The 19,954-nt window shown below is 44.8% G+C and overlaps 2 protein-coding genes across 3 annotated transcripts; both read left to right on the top strand.

Annotated features, from left to right (window-relative positions):
- The first annotated feature begins 20 nt into the window (after nt 1-20).
- TST (thiosulfate sulfurtransferase) lies at nt 21-10,216 on the top strand. Its single transcript, XM_071730176.1, has 2 exons — nt 21-693; nt 9,718-10,216. The coding sequence occupies exons 1-2, from the start codon at nt 108-110 to the stop codon at nt 10,014-10,016; spliced, it is 885 nt and encodes a 294-aa protein (XP_071586277.1). The 5' UTR covers nt 21-107; the 3' UTR covers nt 10,017-10,216.
- A 519-nt stretch (nt 10,217-10,735) lies between these two features.
- Nucleotides 10,736-16,234, top strand: CIMIP4 (ciliary microtubule inner protein 4). Of its 2 annotated transcripts, none has more exons than XM_071746234.1 (6): nt 10,736-10,846; nt 12,544-12,610; nt 13,249-13,406; nt 14,404-14,554; nt 15,740-15,850; nt 16,057-16,234. In XM_071746234.1, exons 1-6 carry the CDS (start codon nt 10,838-10,840, stop codon nt 16,140-16,142), a joined length of 582 nt encoding a protein of 193 aa, XP_071602335.1. In that variant the 5' UTR covers nt 10,736-10,837; the 3' UTR covers nt 16,143-16,234. The 2 variants fall into 2 exon arrangements, with proteins under 2 accessions (XP_071602335.1, XP_071602291.1); XM_071746190.1 differs by having other exon boundaries at nt 10,736-10,855.
- Nucleotides 16,235-19,954: the final 3,720 nt, after the last annotated feature.

Below are 19,954 nucleotides of genomic sequence, written 5' to 3'. Positions count from 1 at the left end.
CCGCCCCCTCGGGCCGCGCCTCCCTGCCCGCGTCCCGCTGCTGCCGCCATTTCGTGTGTGCTTGAGTCACCGCTGGCGGCGCCCGATCCCGGCCTCGGCCCTCCGAGATGGCGCCGCAGGTGCTGGGTAGGGCGCTGGTCACCGCCAAGTGGCTTTCGGAGGCCGTGCGGGCCGGGCGGGTAGGGCCGAGCTTGCGGGTGTTGGATGCCTCCTGGTACCCGCCGCAGGAACGAAACGCCCGGCAGGAGTTCAAGGAGAGGCACATCCCCGGAGCGTCTTTCTTCGATATCGAGGAATGCCGGGACCGGTCCTCCCCCTACGACTTCATGCTGCCCAGCCCGTCCCAGTTCGCCGAGTACGTGGGGCGCCTGGGGGTCAGCAATGACACTCATGTGGTGGTGTACGACGGGGATGAGCTGGGCACCTTCTACGCCCCCCGTGCCTGGTGGATGTTCCGTGTTTTCGGACACAAGGAGGTCTCTGTGCTGAACGGCGGCTTCAAGAACTGGGTGAAGGAAGGCCACCCTGTTACGGCAGAGGTCAGCCAGCCCACCCCCGCTGCCTTTAAGGCCAGGCTGAACACGATCTTACTGAAGACCTTTGAGGAGATGATACAGAACGTGGGCGCCCTGCAGTTCCAGGTGGTGGATTCCCGCCCAGAGGGCCGGTTTCAGGGGACCGAGCTGGACCAAGGTAATGGAGGTGGGAACATCACCTGCCCCCCCGCACCAGAGCGGGTTTGTCGATACTACCATGTCTGTAAAAACTCCCTGCCAGCAGACAGATCTTACTAATGCACGGGTATGCCTCCACCTGACTCGTTGATTCACCTGAAGGGATCCACAGGTGAGCATTAGGATCCCAGTGCCCTCACAGAATGCTTTTCTTGTAGATGGCAGTAAAGCTGCAGGAGAAAACAGCAGAAAAGGTCTGCAGTGTGTTGGCACCAGGATCCCCCCCACCCCACACCCTGCATAAGTTAATTAGATGGGATGCAAAGACACTGGAGGTGAGAGCTCCCAAGGGGTTGTTCAGGGCCCTATCTAACACTAGCAGACACACACAGTCCATCATTATTCATACAGGCACCTCCCACCGTAATGAATGCAGCAGCAGGAGCCCGAGTTCTAAGCAATGCAGTAACCCAAGGGACCTTCCTCTTGGTCTGGTTCCCAGCAAATAGAGAACTAGCTTGAGCTGATCTTCGTCCTTTTGCTTTATGCAATTAAACCTAACAAACTTACATAAGAAAAGCCCCGTATCCTTCACAGTTTTATGGGCTGCTGGCCCCTCTCTGTTGGATTCCGCAAGTCAGAAACAAAAATTGGTTTTGTTAACCCAAGTCAAATGCTGGACGTGAAAGCAGCAAGGGTGGAAAAGTCCCATGCAATGGGGACAGCTGGTACTGCAATGTGTCTGGAATTAAATTCAAGTTGGTTGTTAAAGGAGGCCCTTAACTGAGTAATTATATCCCAAAATAACCTTGACTCCAAAAGGGAATCACAGAAACAGCGTAAAAAGAAATGCAGAGTTTCAAAAACAAAGCACAGAAAAGCTCAGCAACAGTTGTTGGGTCGGGGTCGAGCTACATGCTGCTGGAGTGGGTTTGAGGCAGGCTCCTGCAGTCCTGAGGCAGCACTGCCATGATGCCTTCCAGTTCAGCTGTCTGTCTGTTCTGGCTGTTTTCTTAATGTGTCTGCTGCTGTACAGCCATTGAACATTGTGGTATAAATTCCCATGTCCAAACCTCAAGAGCTTTTAGCTCTAAATGGCTTTGTTCTCATGGTTTGCCTACGTGTCTGCAGTGAGGCCCCACAAACACAACCTGTGAAAGGCAGTGGATAAGAGAGGTAATGGGAGTGACAGAATAGAATGTTACAGATTGAGAAGGGGAGTTAGGCTAATGTCTCATCTGGTTTTGTTTTTTTTCCCCCTACTGCTGTTTATCAAAGTTAAGGTTGAATTTTAACCTCAAGATCTGAATAAAACACTCCTCACCAAGGGTTGGTGGATTTTACATTCTCTTTCCTGAAGCAGGTTTGGTCACCAGGTGACAAATACTGAAACCCCTGTACAGCCATCTTGCAAACAGATTTTCTTTTTTTTCTTTGAAATGAGTCAGCATGAAACAGGTTATTTGTGGTGGTCCAGTTTTGCTTCCCACAGCAGATCCAGCAGGATAAGCATTCCAGCTGCAGCTGCTCGTTCCACAGGAGTTTGACAGCTTTCTGAACCAGGCCAGCCAAGTAGCTGTGCTCAGCCAGCAGTAGGTAAAAGGCAGCCCTTACATCTTAAAGAGCAATTTGAAATCAATGCGGATTAATTATAGGGATCATCCAATCAGAGAGGAGAAATGCTGCTTGCAATTTAGTGAAGAAGAATGGTCTTGAGGTTGAGGAACCTGCTGCGTTCTCAGGTGATTTCAGTTTAATTATTGCCTCAGCTCTTGACTTCCTAATTAAGTCAATTAATCTCTCCAGTTCCATGAACTCTATCTCTAGAAGAGGCTAATTTCAGCTGACTCTTTTGCTTCTTTAATTTTTTCAGTTCCTTGTGGTAAGAATTAGTTGACCCTTTTTTGCTTTTATGCAGCAGCTACTTAGCTGGTATTTAGACCTCGGTAGACTTATGGCTAATTTTTAGTTGATGGGAGACGTTTACTCATGTTGTCAAGGTGGAGAGAAATGGAGGGGGGTTTTATAAGCTGGAGTATTTCTGGAATCATTAGCTGTGATTCAGTGATGGCCCAACCAGGTTCTTCAAAGGTCCAATTACTCATGTGCTGTAGAGTGTAAGTCTATGAGACCAGCCTGAACTGAGAGCATCCCAGCTAATCCAGGGGTGGATGATAGTTACATTATGGTTACCAGTACTGGCTTGCTCGGATTGTTGGGTACTGAAAACTGAGAAACAAGTTAAAGCTGAACAAACTCCTACAGAAAAGTTGCACGTTTCTGAATTCTTTTGCAGACACTGGAGGAAAGAGGGGAAAGCTGGAAAGCTGCCAGACAAGAAATGTGTAATCTACAAAAGAAAGCAAATGCAAAGTCATTTCGTGAGCTTCCAACTGTTCTTCCTCTCATCCTCAGTCCTTGAGTAATCCTCGTCTCCCTTGCACACAACTCTTAAGGGTTTGTCCATTATCCCAGATGTCAGTCTTCCCTGCCCCAAACATGAAGATTTTGCTCAGCTTGAATGTTCAGTGGCAGCGGGTGTGAGAATGAAACATTACTGCTTCTTCCCTCTCTTCACCAAGTGGAGTCTGCAGCTGGGAGTGGACTGGTTCTACTTTGACGAAGAGGTTATACTCAAGGCACAACATGAAGACTGAAAGAGTTCATCAGTGTGTTTTACCTCTCAGGATCCCACAATCCAGAGCTCTCCATTCATCTGACAAGGTTGACAAACATCAGCTGTCAGAATTTGCACCATGACCCTCCTGGTTCTGAAAGCTGACTCTTCTGGCTGTATATGCACCCAGGATTTTGGTGGTGGTGGCCTAGTGAGCTGACTGCAAGGATTTTCAGGGAGCTGTCCAGGACCAAGCCTAGAGTGTTTCTTTCACTGAGTTCACAATAGGTTAGATGAGATCCTTAATGGTCCATCCTGAGGCATACAGTTTGAATGAAAGAGACATAAAAAAGGAAGGAACAGAAGAGGCAGTTGGAAAGGAACAGCTAGCTGCAGCCAGCCAGCTCCAAGACCCTGGGGAGTTAAATGTGGAAAAGGCACATCTTTTATCTTTTTGATGTTAAGAAAGTCCATCTGGCGCTTTCATCACTAAGGGAAAGGCTAGAGAGAAGGGGCTGTAGTCTTAGATAGATAAATAGCCAACAAAACGATAATATGTATATTTTAGTCTTAACAGATGTGGAGAAGGGGATTAAGCAGGGAAGAAGATAACGTATTACAGGTTACAAAGTGTGAGGGAGGATTGCCAGAAACCAAGCTGAGTGAGACTTGGCAAAAGGAATTAAAACAAATAACAAAAACTGCTGGAGCAAAGTGAATAAAAAGAGAACAAGGAGAGAAAGAGTAAATAGGGTTGCTATGCAGTTAGCAGGGGTTCCAGATAAAAGATTATTTGTGTACAGCCTCAGAATTATACTGAGTCTGTGCTACCATTTATTTTTTTTTCTCCTGAGGATAATTCTGCAGAGTGTGAGGAGAGGTAGCAAGAAGAAGGGGAAAGGAATGGAAATAATAATTTCTAAAGGGGGAATATAACCAAAAGGTCCATGTGCTCAAATCTGTGAGACAGACAGTCTCTATCCCAACTATGTCTAAAAACATCAGTCATGTGACTTTGCAACTCCATGAGGCAAGAATTCAATAAATACGATCAGAGCATGGTTCTGTAGGACAGAAACACCTTCTAGGACAGAAGGTTCAGCACAACCTAGGCAGCAGTTGATCTTTTATCAAAACATTGTCTGTTTTATCTGTTATCAAACATGGATAGACTGAAAGGCTTACAAAAAGCCTCTTCAGGAAAAGTTGTTTGAAATGAAGGAAAAACTGAATAAAATCCCTTGGTAAACATGCACTGCAGCTAAGGGATCTATTTCCTTGCCAACAGAATTGATTTGCCAGATGAGAGAAATGGGAACCTGCATGCCTGGAGGTTATGTCTGATCTTTTCTTCCAGCCATTGGAAGCACCTACAAGGTAGACATGTTCTATTTGAACTTCATTAATTTTTTGTACATAATATTAGAGGGGCAGTTAATAAGTCAATGTGAGAGGAGGGCAAGTAGCACATGTACTATTTAGATTCCCCCCAAGAAAAACAGGCAACAACAAAAACAACTGAAAGGGAGATAAGAGAGATTAGAATAGCTTGTGCTGAAAGCAAATCTGTGAGACCGAAAGTTTCCAGCATGGTGCCAACATTATGCTTCTGTGTTTTATTTCATATATTTCTGAATCATCAAGGCACTTAAAATAAGGAGTTTCTACTGAAATGTGTTGCTGGCACAGCCTTGCAAAGGTTTCAGTCATATGAAAAATACTGTGTGAGGAACCACCAGCAGTGATAGAAGTGATAGGAAGTAAAGAGGGCAAGGTTGGATGCTTAGTAGTCCAAAACAATTAATTGATTGTGCTTCTCACAAGCTTAAGACCCACGTTTGGAACCAATAAAAGAGAATAAGACTTGGATGAATTAGTTGGGTGCAAGAACCTCATCTGCAATTTGGCCCTAGCAATAGCAATTACAAGCCTCCTGACTTTGAGCTGAGATGCTAGGAAATGCCACTTCTTTATCAAGGCCCAGAACTCTTCCTAAGGTGACCAAGGCAGTAAAAAATACATCTAGTGAGGCCTTACTGGGTTTAGGCTGTGGGCATTAGGCTGTTTGGAGTGTGGAGTACTCACTGTCAGTATGTTGGAGCAGTGGCAGGAAGGGAGAAAAACTGTTTTGGCCACAGGGCAATGTTAGCTCAAGGATAAATGGTATATAGACTGACTGACAAGCTTAACACTGGAAGTTAATATTCCTCCTCATGTGAGCAAGGCAAGAATCAAAACTGTGTCTGAGATTGATGGTTTTATGAGAGGGAGCCTATAAAGTGATCACTGTATTAGCTAGGGGCCAGGCCCTATAATCCTATGGTTCCTGGTGTTTCTAAAAGCTGTTAGCATTAATGTGATGTGGCCTACGCTCTGTGTCATATGAGGAAGGAGCAGATGTATCCTCTCCTCTGTTCAGATCCCTGCTGTGTGCAGCCTTGCCTTCCAGTCCTATGTTTCTCTGATAAACTCAGCTGATAAAACTTCTCAGCCACTCAAGAGCACTTCTTAGGCAGTCAGAGGGACTGGGGTTGTGCAATGTCAGCTCCTTCTTGCAGCTGAATACCTCACCCTCATGAGTAAATGCAGCTTCTGCAGATTTTCCCATCTTTGACTCTGAAGTTTCCTGGGTCCTCCTTTTGTCCCTTTTGTGGATTGCTGTGACATTCCCCAACTTCCAAGTGCAAACACTGGTCTCTGACTCCAACAAGCTTTTGAATCCCTGGATCAATGAATCATAGAATAGAAGAATCATCCGGGTTGGAAAGGACCTCTGAGATCATCAAGTCCAACCCTTGATCCACTACTGATGTGGTTACCAGACCATGGCACTGAGTGCCACATCAGTCTCTTCTTAAAAACCTCCAGGGATGGAGAATCCACCACCTCCCTGGGCAGCCCATTGCAATGCCAGATCACCCTCTCTGTAAAGCATTTCTTCCTGATATCCAACCTAAACCTCCCCTGGCACAGCTTAAGTCCATGACTTATCTTACTGATAGGTGCCTGGGAGAAGAAACCGACCCCCACCTGGCTACACCCTCCTTTCAGGGAGTTGTAGAGAGTGATGAGGTCTCCCCTGAGCCTCCTCTTCTCCAGGCTGAACACCCTCAGCTCCCTCAGCCCTTCCTCACAGGACTTGTGCTGGATCCCTTCACAGCCTCCTTGTTCTTCTCTGGACCTGCTCCAGCACCTCAATCTCCTTCCTGAACTGAGAGGCCCAGAACTGGACCCAGTACTCAAGGTGTGGCCTCACCAGTGCTGAGTACAGGGGCAGAATCCCTTCCCTGGACCTGTTGGCCACGCTGTTCCCAATACAGGCCAGGATGCCATTGGCCTTCTTGGCTACCTGGGCACACTGCTAGCTCATGTTCATTTTCCTGTCAATCCAGACTCCCAGGTCCCTTTCTGCCTGGCTGCTCTCAGCCACTCTGTGCCCAGCCTGGAGCTCCCCATGGGGTTGTTGTGGCCAAAGTGCAGGACCCGGCACTTGGCCTTGTTGAACCTCATCCCATTGGAATCAGCCCAACTCTCCAGTCTGTCCAGGTCCCTCTGCAGAGCCCTCCTGCCTTCCAGCTGATCGACGCTCCCCCCCAGCTTAGTGTCATCTGCAAATTTGCTAATGGCAGACTCAATCCCCTCATCTAAATCATCAATGAAGATATTAAACAGAACTGGGCCCAGCACTGATCCCTGGGGGACATCACTGGTGAGCGGCCACCAATTGGATCAACACCATTCAGCAGCACTCTCTGGGAGCCTCCAGCAGTTCCTAACCCAGCACAGAGTTTTCCTGTCTGAGCCCTGGGCTGACAGCTTTTCCAGGAGAATGCTCTGGGAGACAGTATCAAAGGCCTTGCTGAAGTCCAGGTAGACCACATCCACAGCCTTCCCCTCATCCACCAGGCGGCTCACCTGATCATAAAAGATCAGGTTGGTCAGACAGGACCTGCCCTTCCTAAACCCATGCTGGCTGGGTCTGATCCCCTGTCCATCCTGTAGGTGCTGTGTGATTGCCCCTGGGCTGATCTACTCTATAACCCTGCCAGGCACTGAGGTCAGGTTGACAGGCCTGAAGTTTCCTGGGTCTTCCTTCTGTCCCTTTTGTGGATTGCTGTGACATTCCCCAACTTCCAATCATCTGGGACCTCCCCAGTGATCCAGGATTGTTGTTAAATGATGGAGAGGAGCTTGGAGAGCTCTTCTGCCAGCTCCCTCATCACCCTGGGGTGGATCCCATCTGGTCCCATAGACTTGTAAGGATCCAAATGTCTCAGCAGGTTGCTAGCTGTTCCCTCCTGGATTACAGGGGGGCTATTCAGCTTCTTATTTCTCTCTACATGAATGAGGTCTCCCAATAGATCAGAGTAAAAAAATGCTTGAAAATGAGACTTTCTTGTCAGATCTACTCAGCTCCTAACTAATGAGTTGTTTAAGGATGGTGAATGTGTGTCACGGTAATCTCCAATAAGAGAGGGCTATAAACCTACCTATTGTAGGATGTGTGAACAGTCTAGGAAGGTGGTCATGACACTGAGGCCTGGAACACCTAAGAATTTAATTGGTAGCCCAGCAAGCTTCTTTGAGAAAGAGCTGGCACTCTTAGTTCAGCCCTCAGGACTTCCTAATCTCCATACATTTCCCAGTTCCCTAGGGTGGTGAGATGGCATTTTTCTGTGGCTCACAGACCTGTCTGTGTTGGGGTGATCATGAGTGCTGCAGCAGAGCCTTGCAGAATTCCCTTGCCAAATAACAAGGTCAGGAGCATTCACACTGTGGAAGGGCAGTGGCCTAACCCAGACATGGAACTGCAGTAAAAAGGTCTGCTGTCTGAGAACTACTAAGTTTTCTCACACTCACTTTTTGTACTATTTCCTCTCGGTCATGCAGACACTATATTAATAACTATGGTTTTTGCAGTTCTCTGAACTAAAGTGATGAACTGTTGTTTTCAGGAACTGGGAAAAAAGCAGGGGAAACATCAGTCCAAAACACTGTTGGGGTTTTTTGTTGTTTGTTTGTTTTAATGCTAGTCCCTCCAGAAGTGCACATTTTTTCTCCCAACTTTCCCCTGTAATGCTAAACACTTCTGAAGGATGCATAAGGTGACTAGTAGACAACAGTGCCAGATTTCTGAGGTACTCAGGGAGGATAAATAAAGAGACAAAGAGGGTCCATCTGGAATGGGGAGAGATCTTGTGAAGCTGACTCAGGGCAGCTTTAGTTGTCTTTAGGCTCTCTCTCTTTGTCCAGCAGAGTGAAAATCCCCTCATCAGTACCTTTCCAAAACCCTGGTTTTCCCTTATAACATATCACATCATGACAGCAGTCTGCATGAGCAATGAAACTGCAGCATCATTATGATGTGTGATGTCAATCTCTAACTAAGTAAACTTCAGTCATTTGACTGTGACAAAGGTCCTCTGCCTCAATTTCTCCCATCTCCCAGTATCAGTCAGGTGGAAAGCTGTCAGTGAAACAGATTACTATTTATTTGAGTTTCCCAGAGCTCTTTCATTAGAAGTTCATACCTAACAAGCAAATGCACTTGGCAACTTTCTATGTTGTGTTTCCTGCTCCAGTGAGGCTTGATGCAAAGTTGCTGGAAAAGCTTCCACTAAGTGTAATGGACTTTGAGTAAGTCTATAGTGTCAGAGTTTGAATTTCAAGGGCATGATGAAAATCTTGTCCATCATATTTTTTTTTATCTGCTTCTCTCTAAAGACCTTGTTCTTGAGATGGAACTTTTCAGCTTGACTGAAGTGGTCAGTTATACCAGTAGAAAAACCAGAACCTGTGCTGATTTCATCCATGAAATGGATGAGAAGTGATACAGAATCTAAATTCTCACTTCTCTGACCCCGTTGCCCCCGGACAGCTGTCTTAGCAGTAATGTGGCTAACTTTAAGGTTGCTTTACTTTTCTGAAATACAGTTTTAAGGTGACAAAAGAAGAAACTGTGAACAGATAATCACTTTCACAGATTTCACATACAAGCCACACTTCTTGCTTCTGAAAGCTGTGTCACTATGCACTGCATGCTTGGAGAAGGTCACAAATGTACTTATGTTCCTCTTTACACAAATCCCCTTAATGCCTTTGTTAGGAACTTTTCTGTGGTGGTTCTTTGATTTTTGCCACGTCCAGCGTTTCTTCAAATTCCTGTCTCATTGCTTTCAGGGAGCAATAGTTCACTAAATATTCTGGAACTTTTTACTTCAGCAGAGGTGAATAATCTTTGTCCTCTTTTTAGCCCCATCTACTAAGATCTGCTTTGCATCTTCATCACATGAAACAAATTAGTATCTCGGAAAGAGTGGGAGTATCTGTGGTGATATTTCTTTACTGTCTCTTTTATAGGTGTCTTTCATCACCTACATTAATGTTCCCTTGCTCACATTTTCTTTTTTGTGTTCACTCTTGCAGGGCTGGAATCTGGTCACATACCTGGCGCTGTGAACATACCCTTCCAGTCATTCCTAACAGAAACCGGCCATGAGAAGAGCATCGAGGAGATTCAGCAAATATTCCGTGAGAAGGAGGTGGATCTCTCCAAGCCCCTGGCAGCCACGTGCCGCAAAGGTGTCACAGCGTGTCACATTGCCCTGGCAGCCTACCTGTGTGGCAAGCGGGACGTGGCTGTTTATGATGGCTCCTGGTCAGAGTGGTTCCACCGTGCCCCGCCTCGCTACAAGGTGTCTGAGGTGAAGCGCAACAGGGCCTAACAGGAGACTTGTTTCTTGGGTAGTGAGTCCTCACAGCTGCCTCCAGCTCAGGGTGCAGAGAAAGGGAAGAGGTGGAAGTAAAGAAAAAACCTGTGATATATATTTTGCCGTTTTTTTCTAAGAATGATCAGTAGATTTCTGTCCGTCTTTTGCTTTCTCACAATGAATAAAATCTAATTCTAAGATGACACACCTGTGAATATTTCTCATTCCTTTTTGTTGTCTGTGATCTGCTTGTGCTGGGTGAGAAAAGCAGCTTTGCAATGTGAAGGAAAGTTGCAGTCTTCCCTGGAGACTAAGGACAGGGCTAAAATACCACTGGGTGCTGGACACTGGAGGGCCAAGCTGTGCTTCTGTCATTGACTCAATGGAAGACTTTCTGGCAGCCCACCATCTCCCCTTTTTTTAATGTGGTAAAGGAAGGCACATTTCCCTTCCTCTCTGATGTGTCTCATTGAGCTTATGTGAAGCATTTGGAAATGCTAGAAGATCAGTTCTACTGAAATACAGTCTTGTTCATTATCATGACTGCGTTACGAAAGTCTCAAAAAAGAATCTATGTATGTGATGAGAACTTCTGAACACAGTTGTTTCATGAGACATGCACTTTTTACTCTCCTCCTAGTTACTTCAGTCAGTAAGAATGACCCTGATCTCTGCCATGTTTCCTCTGGTTCCTGTGGAGACCACAGATCATAAATAGTGGGAGGATTGTTCCCTAGCAACAGTCTCTGATCTTCAGCCCTCATTCCAGCTCCACACCTGGGCTGCAGCAGGACCTGCTTGCTTGAGCAGGTGACAGTGGCACTTCATCAGGGATCATGGATGAGGTGAGAGAGGTAGTAACAGAAGAGGCTTTGCCTCTTGCTAAATCTTGGGTCTTCTTTAAAAATAAAAATTAAAAAAATGTTATTTTGACACTCATGGGGCTACTCAGATCTGGAAAGTCACTGAACTCTCTTCATGTTTTGGAGGCCCAGCCAGATGTGGAAGTTGTATGAGAATTTCGTTGACCACATCTGTTGGCTGGTCAAATTCCTACACCTGCCTGAGGAGGTTTATTTTCTGGCTGGGAAAGACAGGTCCTTCTTCATGGCTGCATGTCAGACAAGTCAGTATTAGGCCATGCAAAACACATTTTTTAAATTTTCTTCATTCAGAAGGAAAGATAAACTTAAATCATGTTTAGCTCTTTGGCCAAGATATATTTTTTCTCATGTCATCTTCCCTTCCAGCTTCCCCATTTTCCCTTCCAGAACTGGCTTAGCAAAGGAAAAAGTGGGCATAGTGCTATGGCCTCTGTTTTCTAGGAGGATGGTAAAATGGCCTTCAAGCCCTTGATATCAGTATGTAGGAGTCTCAGAGCAGTGCTTTGTCTTTGGATATTCAGGCTTAGAATTAAAATGAACAATAAGCAACAATAAAAGCATCATATACCATTAGAAACTAGAAAATAGGAACAGTTGTTAGCTTCAGCATGATTTTATCCAGGAGGAATTGGGAAAATGAAAGCTATCAATGAGCAGGATTTGGGAAATCAGCACATTGCCTCATTACACAGAAATTAAGCTTCGTTGGACAAAGGATGGGAGGAGGAATTCCTACAACAGCAGACTGGAAAGTTCTTTCCACTGAGTGTAGTAATAATAACAGACATATTCTTGTTTCAAGTAGGAGGTGGGAATTAACACAAGAGTTTTTTTTTTAGCAACTTAGGTTCCTGCACTTTGATAGTGTGCAAATGTTTGGCTCTTCTTTGAAAAGGATGAAAAGCGATACAGAAAAGAAGCAGATCCTGCCTGGTGATCCAGGACTGGCTTCCTCTCTTCAGCTGTCTTGTGGCCCTGTTCCTTATGTGGGAGAGGTTCTTTATCTTAGAATCCTATAATGTTTGGTCGGAAAAGACCTTTAAGGCACAGCAGTGACTCCTGGAATCTGACTGATACAGGAACTTCAGGATCCCAGTGCTGTACCAGACACACTGCTCCACAGTACTGGCACGGTGTAAAACACAGGCTGCTGGTTCAAGTCAGCCCTTGTGAGCTGAGTTTAAAGCAGTAGCTCCCTGTCCCATCAGCATCACCTCCTCTACCCATTTTTTCTGGCTTTACTTTAATGCACCAAGGGAAAGAACTTTTGTAACTGTGCAGCACACGAGAGGTCGGACTTTTCTAGATGCTCCAGACTCAAAAAAATTAGTTTCACTGAGTTGTGATTTTTTACATTTTGTATTGTATCTGCATCACTGCCTATGAGAACTCTTGCAGTTCAGTGTTCCACATAGGGTTGTTCCATGTGAGCTATTAATCTGAAATACTGCAGGACTTCTTTTAATCTGAGAGGATGTTGGGTTGTAGGACCATCCGTGCAGGCAGGCAGGGGGAGCTCAGTCTTGATATTGGAAGGCATATAATACATTTGTATTATTATAATGTAAGAATAATCTACACCATTTAAAGATGAGCAGGGCCACCATCTCCTTCCTTCCTGTCTCTGAGCCTGACACAAGCCTTGTTTCTCTTCCAAGGGAGTGCTAGAGTATCCAACTTCCCCTTCACCTGATGAAAATGAGTATGTGCTGGCCAGTAGTTCAGGTAAGCGAGATGGCACAGGACCTGTTCCTCCTTCAGAGCTTGCTGTGTAGTACAGCTTGCAAGGCTGTATGCCATTCCCTCCCTCCCTTCCTGTATGCACCTCTGTAAATGAAAACAGCTCAGTCTGGGATCCCATGAGCCATGGACTGACGGGCCACAAGGGTGTCTTCCCGCACTTGTGGATTTGTCTCCTTACCTCCCTTGCACAAGCACAGTAATTGGCTGTCGCGCTGTAAATGCAACAGCAAATACTGATGAGCCACCAACACTGTAAGTTCATGTTCCTGAGGAATGATCATGGGTTGGAGGAGCCCCTACACATAGGAAAAGACAGACCTTTGTGTGCTTGTTTCACCACTTTTGCATATTCATCTGTATGCATACTGTGCATGGTCATGTCCCAAGAGCATTTAAGACTCCTCAGGAACCTTCACCTTGTTCAGCAGGAAGATTGGTATAATATTGCTTGTTGTATTAGTGTTTTTTACTAATTTCCTTCCTTCTCTGAGACCTTTGCCGTTTCTTTTGTTGTCTGACAATGTCACAAGGACACGTCCAGTTGTTTCTAGCTCCATTTGCAGTGCCACCTGTCATCCAAACAGTATCAAATTCATTGAGCCATTATTTTTATCTTTAAGTGGAACCTGAAGAGGAGAAAAAGCAGGACCTTGGAGAAAGCTTATGTCCCAGCAGTCAGAAAACTTCCCAAAAGAACCCCAGCAAAACATCCTGGAAGACCTCTCGGGGCTCAGTGGCTCAGGGAACAGAAAAAAACTCCACATTTATTAAATCCCAGGTATCTCTTTCTTCACAGTGTGTTCAGATAAAAAAACAGAGCAAACATAGTCTCAAGGCCAAAACTCCCTCCATGCAGAGTCTTCATTTAGGAAGACTTGAGGAGGAAAGAGTAGTTCTGCCACCAAAGACCTAACAGTGAGGCACAAACCAAGGAGGAAGAACAACACTTACTGCCTTTCTGCAATATTCAGGCTGAGGGAGGCAGTGGGAACCAAATCCATCTCAAGTACTATATAACAAGAAGCAGGCCAGCACCAGACACAGGAGTCTGGATGGCCTGGATCTTCCTGGAAGACCATCAAAGCGAGCTATGAAAAGCCAAGGAGGCCTGCAGTAGATTAAATGCCAAAGAGTCCTTAGCATAAGTAAGGTCAGATAGGAAAGCAGAATGGAAGGTCCTTCTGGAGAAGAGAAAGAGCTTTATTTGTGATAATTGCAAATATAAATTTGACAGTGAAGATGAGCTTATCAGAGATGACAAGGTATAGGAGGAAGCTGTTTCATTTATCCTTTGTGGATGGTTGAAAGCTGTTTTTATGGTGTAACAGGGCTGAGTGGGTGGGATATTAGCAATATGTTAGCAGTTTTTAGATGTGTAGAGGGATGGATTTGGGCTTCACGCTATGGGGTGGTGACACATTCCAGAGACAGGCTTTCCCGTGACTTTTGAAATTTTGTTCTTCCTCCCCTCTTCATTAATAAGGTTCCTGTAGCCAAGCAGAGTCCTAAGTCAGTAAGGTAAAACAGTGTAGTACCACGACACGGTCCAGGGGCCAACACTATCATCCCTATTTAATGCCCTCCCTGTTTTACCAGTCCTGGTCACCCTATGTAATTACAGCACCTACAGGAGCCCCTGAGGGAGACTCAAGGACAAGTGCAGGACCCAGAGATTAATCATAGCTCAAAGACCTATGTGGGGGTGGAAATGTGAGGAGTTTGCAGCACTTATGGAATGTGGACTGACAGTGGTTCCTTGTTCTTTGTGTTTTCAGGAACGTCGAACTCTGAGTGAGACAGCATTAATCATGGGACAGAAGAGAATCGATGACCGTACTAAAATGATAAAAAATCCCTTGGACTCTCCTCAGTCTTTTGCTGATTACAACCATCTGGGTTATAACCTGAGATCAAACATCTTCCAAGGTAAGGGGACACACATACCTACGCCTGACCTTTCACAGCAGGTTCCATCTACACTTTGCACACTGCTCTGGGTAGACGTTTAAATGCAGGTGACCCTCACTTTCCCCTCTTATTCCTTCTATCCACAGTCACTGCTTTTCTAGGCTGTGGTGGTTGAGAAGATGAAAGCTAGAACCTGCCTTTCTGTGTATTGTAGTCCTTCCTTTTCTTTCACTATTTTTTTCCAGGGTTTGAAAAGTGCGTATGTATCACGACCCCTGTCCTCTATGTTCAGAGCTGTCCAAGTGAACACCATTTGCAATTCAATGTCCCTTGTCATCTCAATTCCCAAGTTACCCCCAGTTCCAGTGCCTTTTGAGGTGTCTTCCTCAAACATCTGTATATAAGGTCCCCAGGGATGCCTCCATCTAAAAAAAAATCTGGAATTAAGCACTTATCATGTTCTTGTTACTATCATATCCAAGTTTCTTATCATATCTGGTTTCTTATGTAGCAGCATGAGACAGATTCCTTTTCCTTATACATTATGATTCATGACAAGATGTTGCTGGGTGGTATGGAAGTTAGACTGCATTGTCCTGGGTTTGTGCAATCACTCACACAGAAAAGAAGGACATCTTTTCCCAGGGAGCTCAAAACTATTATCAAGAGAAAGGATACAATAAAAAGGAAGGTGAAAGGGAAAGGGTGGGAAATTAGAATAAAGCCCCCTCAAATGGCTAAAAGCAAAGAAGAGATAAAAAGCAAAATCACAGCTGGGAACTATTTGCTAAGCATCCTGGCAGAAAAGGAGCTCAAGAAGGCCTGGAGTGGTAAGATGGTGCTTTTTGTGAAGCTGAAATAGCAGGTTACTCTCAAGAATGAGCAGATTCAACACGAGATTCAACAGGGCACTTGACTAAAGAAACTCCACTGGGCCACAAATAGAGATGATAGCTTGTGACACCCTCTGTGTGTGTCTTGTACTTGAGGAAGAAAAACAGACAAATTGTCAAACACTAGCTCCCTCCTGGGTGGTGTGGAAGTTATTATTCAGCACCTACCCACACACCTGATCAAAAGTGTTGCAGTCAATACATGCTTTTTCCTGAGCCCTTGAAAGTGCTGCTGTTTCTCTCCTGCTCAATTCCAGGACTGCAGTCAAGTGATTTCTGTGTACAGTTCCTTATTTGTTGTTCCCTGCAGGTGGCCCACTGGAGACCCGAAGCTTGATGAAAGATTCCTACACCCCTGATATAATTCAGAAGGCAATCCGGGACCCCAAGAATTGGCATGGAAGGAGAACTGATGAGCTAGGTATGGCTTCTGCCAGGAAAATTACACTGCTGAATTTCTGAGCTGGGTGCTGCTTCTGCTGAGGAGAATGGATGGGTTTGGGCAAAGGTGGGGGGGAGGACTAGAAACTGGTATTTTCACAAGAGCTCTACAGCTAAAAAAATCATTGAGTGATAATAGCATTAGAAGGGAGGCTGTAAATGAACTATTATTTACCTTCTTTACAGGGAAATGGCACCAGAAAAATGCACTAAATCTTAGCGTGCAGAAAGCATTGGAGGAGAGATATGGAAAGAAACAAAGCAAGCCTTAGAAGCTGAAGGTTGACCAATGGAGTCCATTCAGAGGAGGATCTTCTTCCTCAGCCTTTTAATAAACATCTGTATAAGTATGGACCCACTTGGACCCTGTTGTGAACAGCAGATTTGTTGCTTCTGTTCCCTTTCCTGCTCAACTAGGTTGTCTTGGGGGAGAGCAATGCAAGATAAATCTAAATGTGAATACAAAAAAAAAATCATTTAGTTGGTCACTGGCGAGTGTGAGGCAAACACTCTTGCAGGGTGATGTGGTGATGAGAGAAGGCCACATAGAAATTCATCTTCTCAACACTCAACACATGAGGTGGAATAGCAATTGTGAGATGTGTAAGAGGATGATGATGGGCATGTGTGTGCGTGTGTGTGTGGTATGTGTGCAAACTCAGGTTTGCCAGAAGATTTGTGGTACTTCAACAGCTGCCCCAGCAACTAAGAGAGAAGTACAGGGGGTGCACTGGGAATGAACAGGGCTTGCCCAAGGACCCAAATGCTGCCTACCTCTCCCCACACTGAAAGGCTCTAAAACTCCCAAACAGGGAAGCTTCAGAGCTGTATGTACTTAGCAGTCAGACACACCAAGCTAAGAACCAGCTCCCTATTGATGCCTCTGAGGTGAATTCAGAATGTCTTGACACAGAGGTACCAAATGGTGTCCACTCAGTAACATGGGCAGAACTCTGTATGATTGGTACCAGATGCCCACGTGGGGAAGGAAAGGAGAGTTATCTGCTCACCACTCTAGTTTCTTATATCTGCCACAGGGGAGTGTTTCAGGGAAAGCTCTTTCCCTGGGAGGGAGCAGCAACAATGTGTGAAAAACAAACAGAAACTCACCTGAGAAGAGGAGGCATCAAGCAGGGTATTCACTGAAGCCCACAATATTTGCAGGCCAAGCTAATGCAAAAAAAAAAAAAAAAAACAAAAACCAATCCAACTTATCCTACCTAAAGGTAACAGGAAAGCTGCAAGAAGCCCCAGGACTTCTCCAACCTGCAAATGACTCTGTAATGTTAGTGGACCCATACTGAAGCTCCCAAGCCCTATTTTCCCCTGTCAGCCCTTTCCCTAGCTCAAAGATAAATGTCTTACAGAGAGAAGCACATGGGTCTGCCACACAGTCTGCACAATCAGAAGTTCAGATGGTGTATTTGTGCAGTCACTAAAGACCACTCAAGGGCCTGAATGATGCAGGACATTCCTGGTGGTTTGGTTTGTTGTTTTATTTTGTTTTCCCCACAGTATTTAGTAGCCTTTAATGCATGATCCTGGTTTCCAGCTCAGAAGTATAGCAATTTGGTGCACCAATCACAAAGTACACGTTTGGGAATAGCAATGCCCTCATCTTTCCCATCTGGTCCCAAGTTTTCACTGATTTAAAAGATCGATGCTTTGCTCCCTGATATGAACTGTTTTGGGGCAGAATTAGGATTGTTACTTCACCCTTCATAAACTGGGGCTTAGATAACAATATGCTAACTTCATAAAAGTGGTGAATGATGTTAAAAAGTAACAAGTAATAATAAAGAGATAATAATTTTCCACCACCAATAATTAACCATTTGGAATTCAGATGTTTCCAGGCACGTGTCCAAGTCTTTCAAAGGAATGTGACTGGCCAAATGGCAGCTTGTAGAAAACTCCCTGTGGGTTTTCCTTCTACATCATTACCAAGTGGCTCCTGTCCAAACAGACACCCCTCTAGCTTCAGCCAAACACCACAGCTCTGTCAGAGCACCTTCTCTGTGTTGCACCCAACACTGATAACCATAATGACAAGTACAAAATAAATGCCTTCTTCTGAGGCTGCAGCAAGTCCTAATCCAGGAAACATGGTGATGAACAGAAATCTACTGACATTGGTGTATTGGAAGCAGGCAGTTCTGCTTACAGTCAGCTAATATACACACGAGACATAACGTGGGCTGAATCATCATACAGATTTACAGATCTATTTCTAATGTCTGTTATAAATAGAAATAAGGGCAGGCAGACGGTAGGATTATGGTACAGCTTGGAGCAAATGCCCTTTGCTACCCATGAAAGGCTTATGAAGAGACAAGATCAGAAGGGAAGTGGACTGGAAGGTCTGTATTACTGTACTCTGCTTCCAACTGTGTTGTTTGCCTTCTGCAGTGGAGTAAAGACACTTTGTACACTTTTTACAAATGGGAATATTTTTATAAGCAGTTAAAGAGTACTAAGTAGTTGCTACTGCTTTGTGCACTCAAATGAGTGACAGCTGTTTGATGCCCAGTGAACACACACGTGGCAAGCCCCCTTCATCTTCTTTGCTTTGCCAAATGTTCTAGCTCAGCCAGGGGCAAACACTTTCTGATGGGTGACAGGTTGAAAGCTGCAGAGATAACTGGGATAGCTTTCAGGGAGACAGCACAGCTACTGGGAGCAATCAATACCTGAAGCCTCCGAGTCCTGAACAGATCAGTTTAGTCAGAACCTTGGCAAGGAGCATTATCCTGTGTTGACTAGAGTGCTTTAGGTCCCCAAACATCTGTATTTAAAGCCAGCTTTGGAATCTGCAAGTAACCTGTCAGATGCTGTTAGACAAGAACAGAGCTGAAATAAGTGCTCACTGCAGCTGAAATCTCCCTTCTACCCATTCATCAGCTCTCAGCAGTTCGTTCCTTCTTGCTTGTTTTTGTGCTGGTGCTGACACTTCCCTGCCCACACTCTGAACTGATTCGCTTTGATAAACCAGCACAAAATCAATGCAAAAGAAAAAAGCAAAGTTATCAGGTTAACAAATTATTTTTTTCTAAGCAAAGGACCTTGTTGTAGGCAAGGCAATGAGTTAGGGGGAATGCAGATGTTGGGAAAGGGGACTGGAAAGGGGGTGAAGGGGGAAATGCTCTTTCACTGCCATTTTTTTTGCAATGAGAAATAAGTTGGCCTCTGCTATACAGTTTCAGGCTACCTGTATTCATGTGCCTGCATTTAGGTGATTTTACAAGGTCTAAGCATTGGGTGGCAGCTGTTAGCCAATGTTTTTATCCGTCTGGGTGAAAATAATGGCTCCTACTCTGTTTTTCTGCTAAACCATTCCTCAAAATAGCTATTTAAAAACTGTTTCAGTCATCCAGAAACATTCCATGCCCTTGAAAAATAGATGATCATGCCATAGCAATTTGATATAGAAGAGAGCAATTACATCCAAACTTCTGCAGCCCTGTCCACCCAACTTCTAGTATTTTTTGCAGAAATGGATATTTCCCTCTTTAGGCTTATGTGTCCCTGAGGAACAGATTGTTCTGCAGGATATAACTTTTAATAAAGATTTGCTCTTCTTCAGCCAATCTTTGTTTTCTTTTCAATTAACCCTCTGACTTCTCCCTGTTTTGTGTTATCCTGAACAATTCCAAACTTTGGTACCTCCACTGCAAATGATTTTGAATGGTTTCTTAAAGAAGTGGTAAGAACTGTAAGAACAGGAGATATTCTTATCAAAGTCTTCAGCCTCCTATTAAAATCAATCCTTTATGCTGTAAAGCTTGCAATGAAATAAAACTTAAATTCTGCGCTACATCTATCCTGAGGTAAGCCTGGTATTCCTAAAAGAATGGAATACTTACTGCTGATCCTGTCTATAATGGGATAAAAGAAAAATCCAGCACTGCTTGAAATGGCCAGAGACCACAACAAAGAGGGAGCGAGTGAATTGGCTTCAGTGGATTTCACTCTTGCACACTGGGGTTGAAATACAATTGTGTCTTAAGTCTGAAAGTATTTAAAAGACTATTGTCCATCAAGACATGACAGTGCTTTGAAGGTTGGGAATTACCTATGGTGTTCC

Source organism: Heliangelus exortis, chromosome 1, assembly GCF_036169615.1.
Source record: "Heliangelus exortis chromosome 1, bHelExo1.hap1, whole genome shotgun sequence".
NCBI classification, from domain to species: domain Eukaryota; kingdom Metazoa; phylum Chordata; class Aves; order Apodiformes; family Trochilidae; genus Heliangelus; species Heliangelus exortis.
Note: the sequence above shows the minus strand (reverse complement) of the source record. Positions and strands in the feature narration are given on the sequence as shown.

Excerpts from the sequence above, each read along its gene's own strand:
- TST (XM_071730176.1), top strand. The coding sequence starts at position 108 with ATGGCGCCGCAGGTGCTGGGTAGGGCGCTGGTCACCGCCAAGTGGCTT. Across the intron at positions 694-9,717 it reads GGGGACCGAGCTGGACCAAG|GGCTGGAATCTGGTCACATA; the intron begins GTAATGGAGGTG and ends TCACTCTTGCAG.
- CIMIP4 (XM_071746190.1), top strand. Across the intron at positions 12,611-13,248 it reads TGTGCTGGCCAGTAGTTCAG|TGGAACCTGAAGAGGAGAAA; the intron begins GTAAGCGAGATG and ends TTTATCTTTAAG. Across the intron at positions 13,407-14,403 it reads CCACATTTATTAAATCCCAG|GAACGTCGAACTCTGAGTGA; the intron begins GTATCTCTTTCT and ends TTGTGTTTTCAG.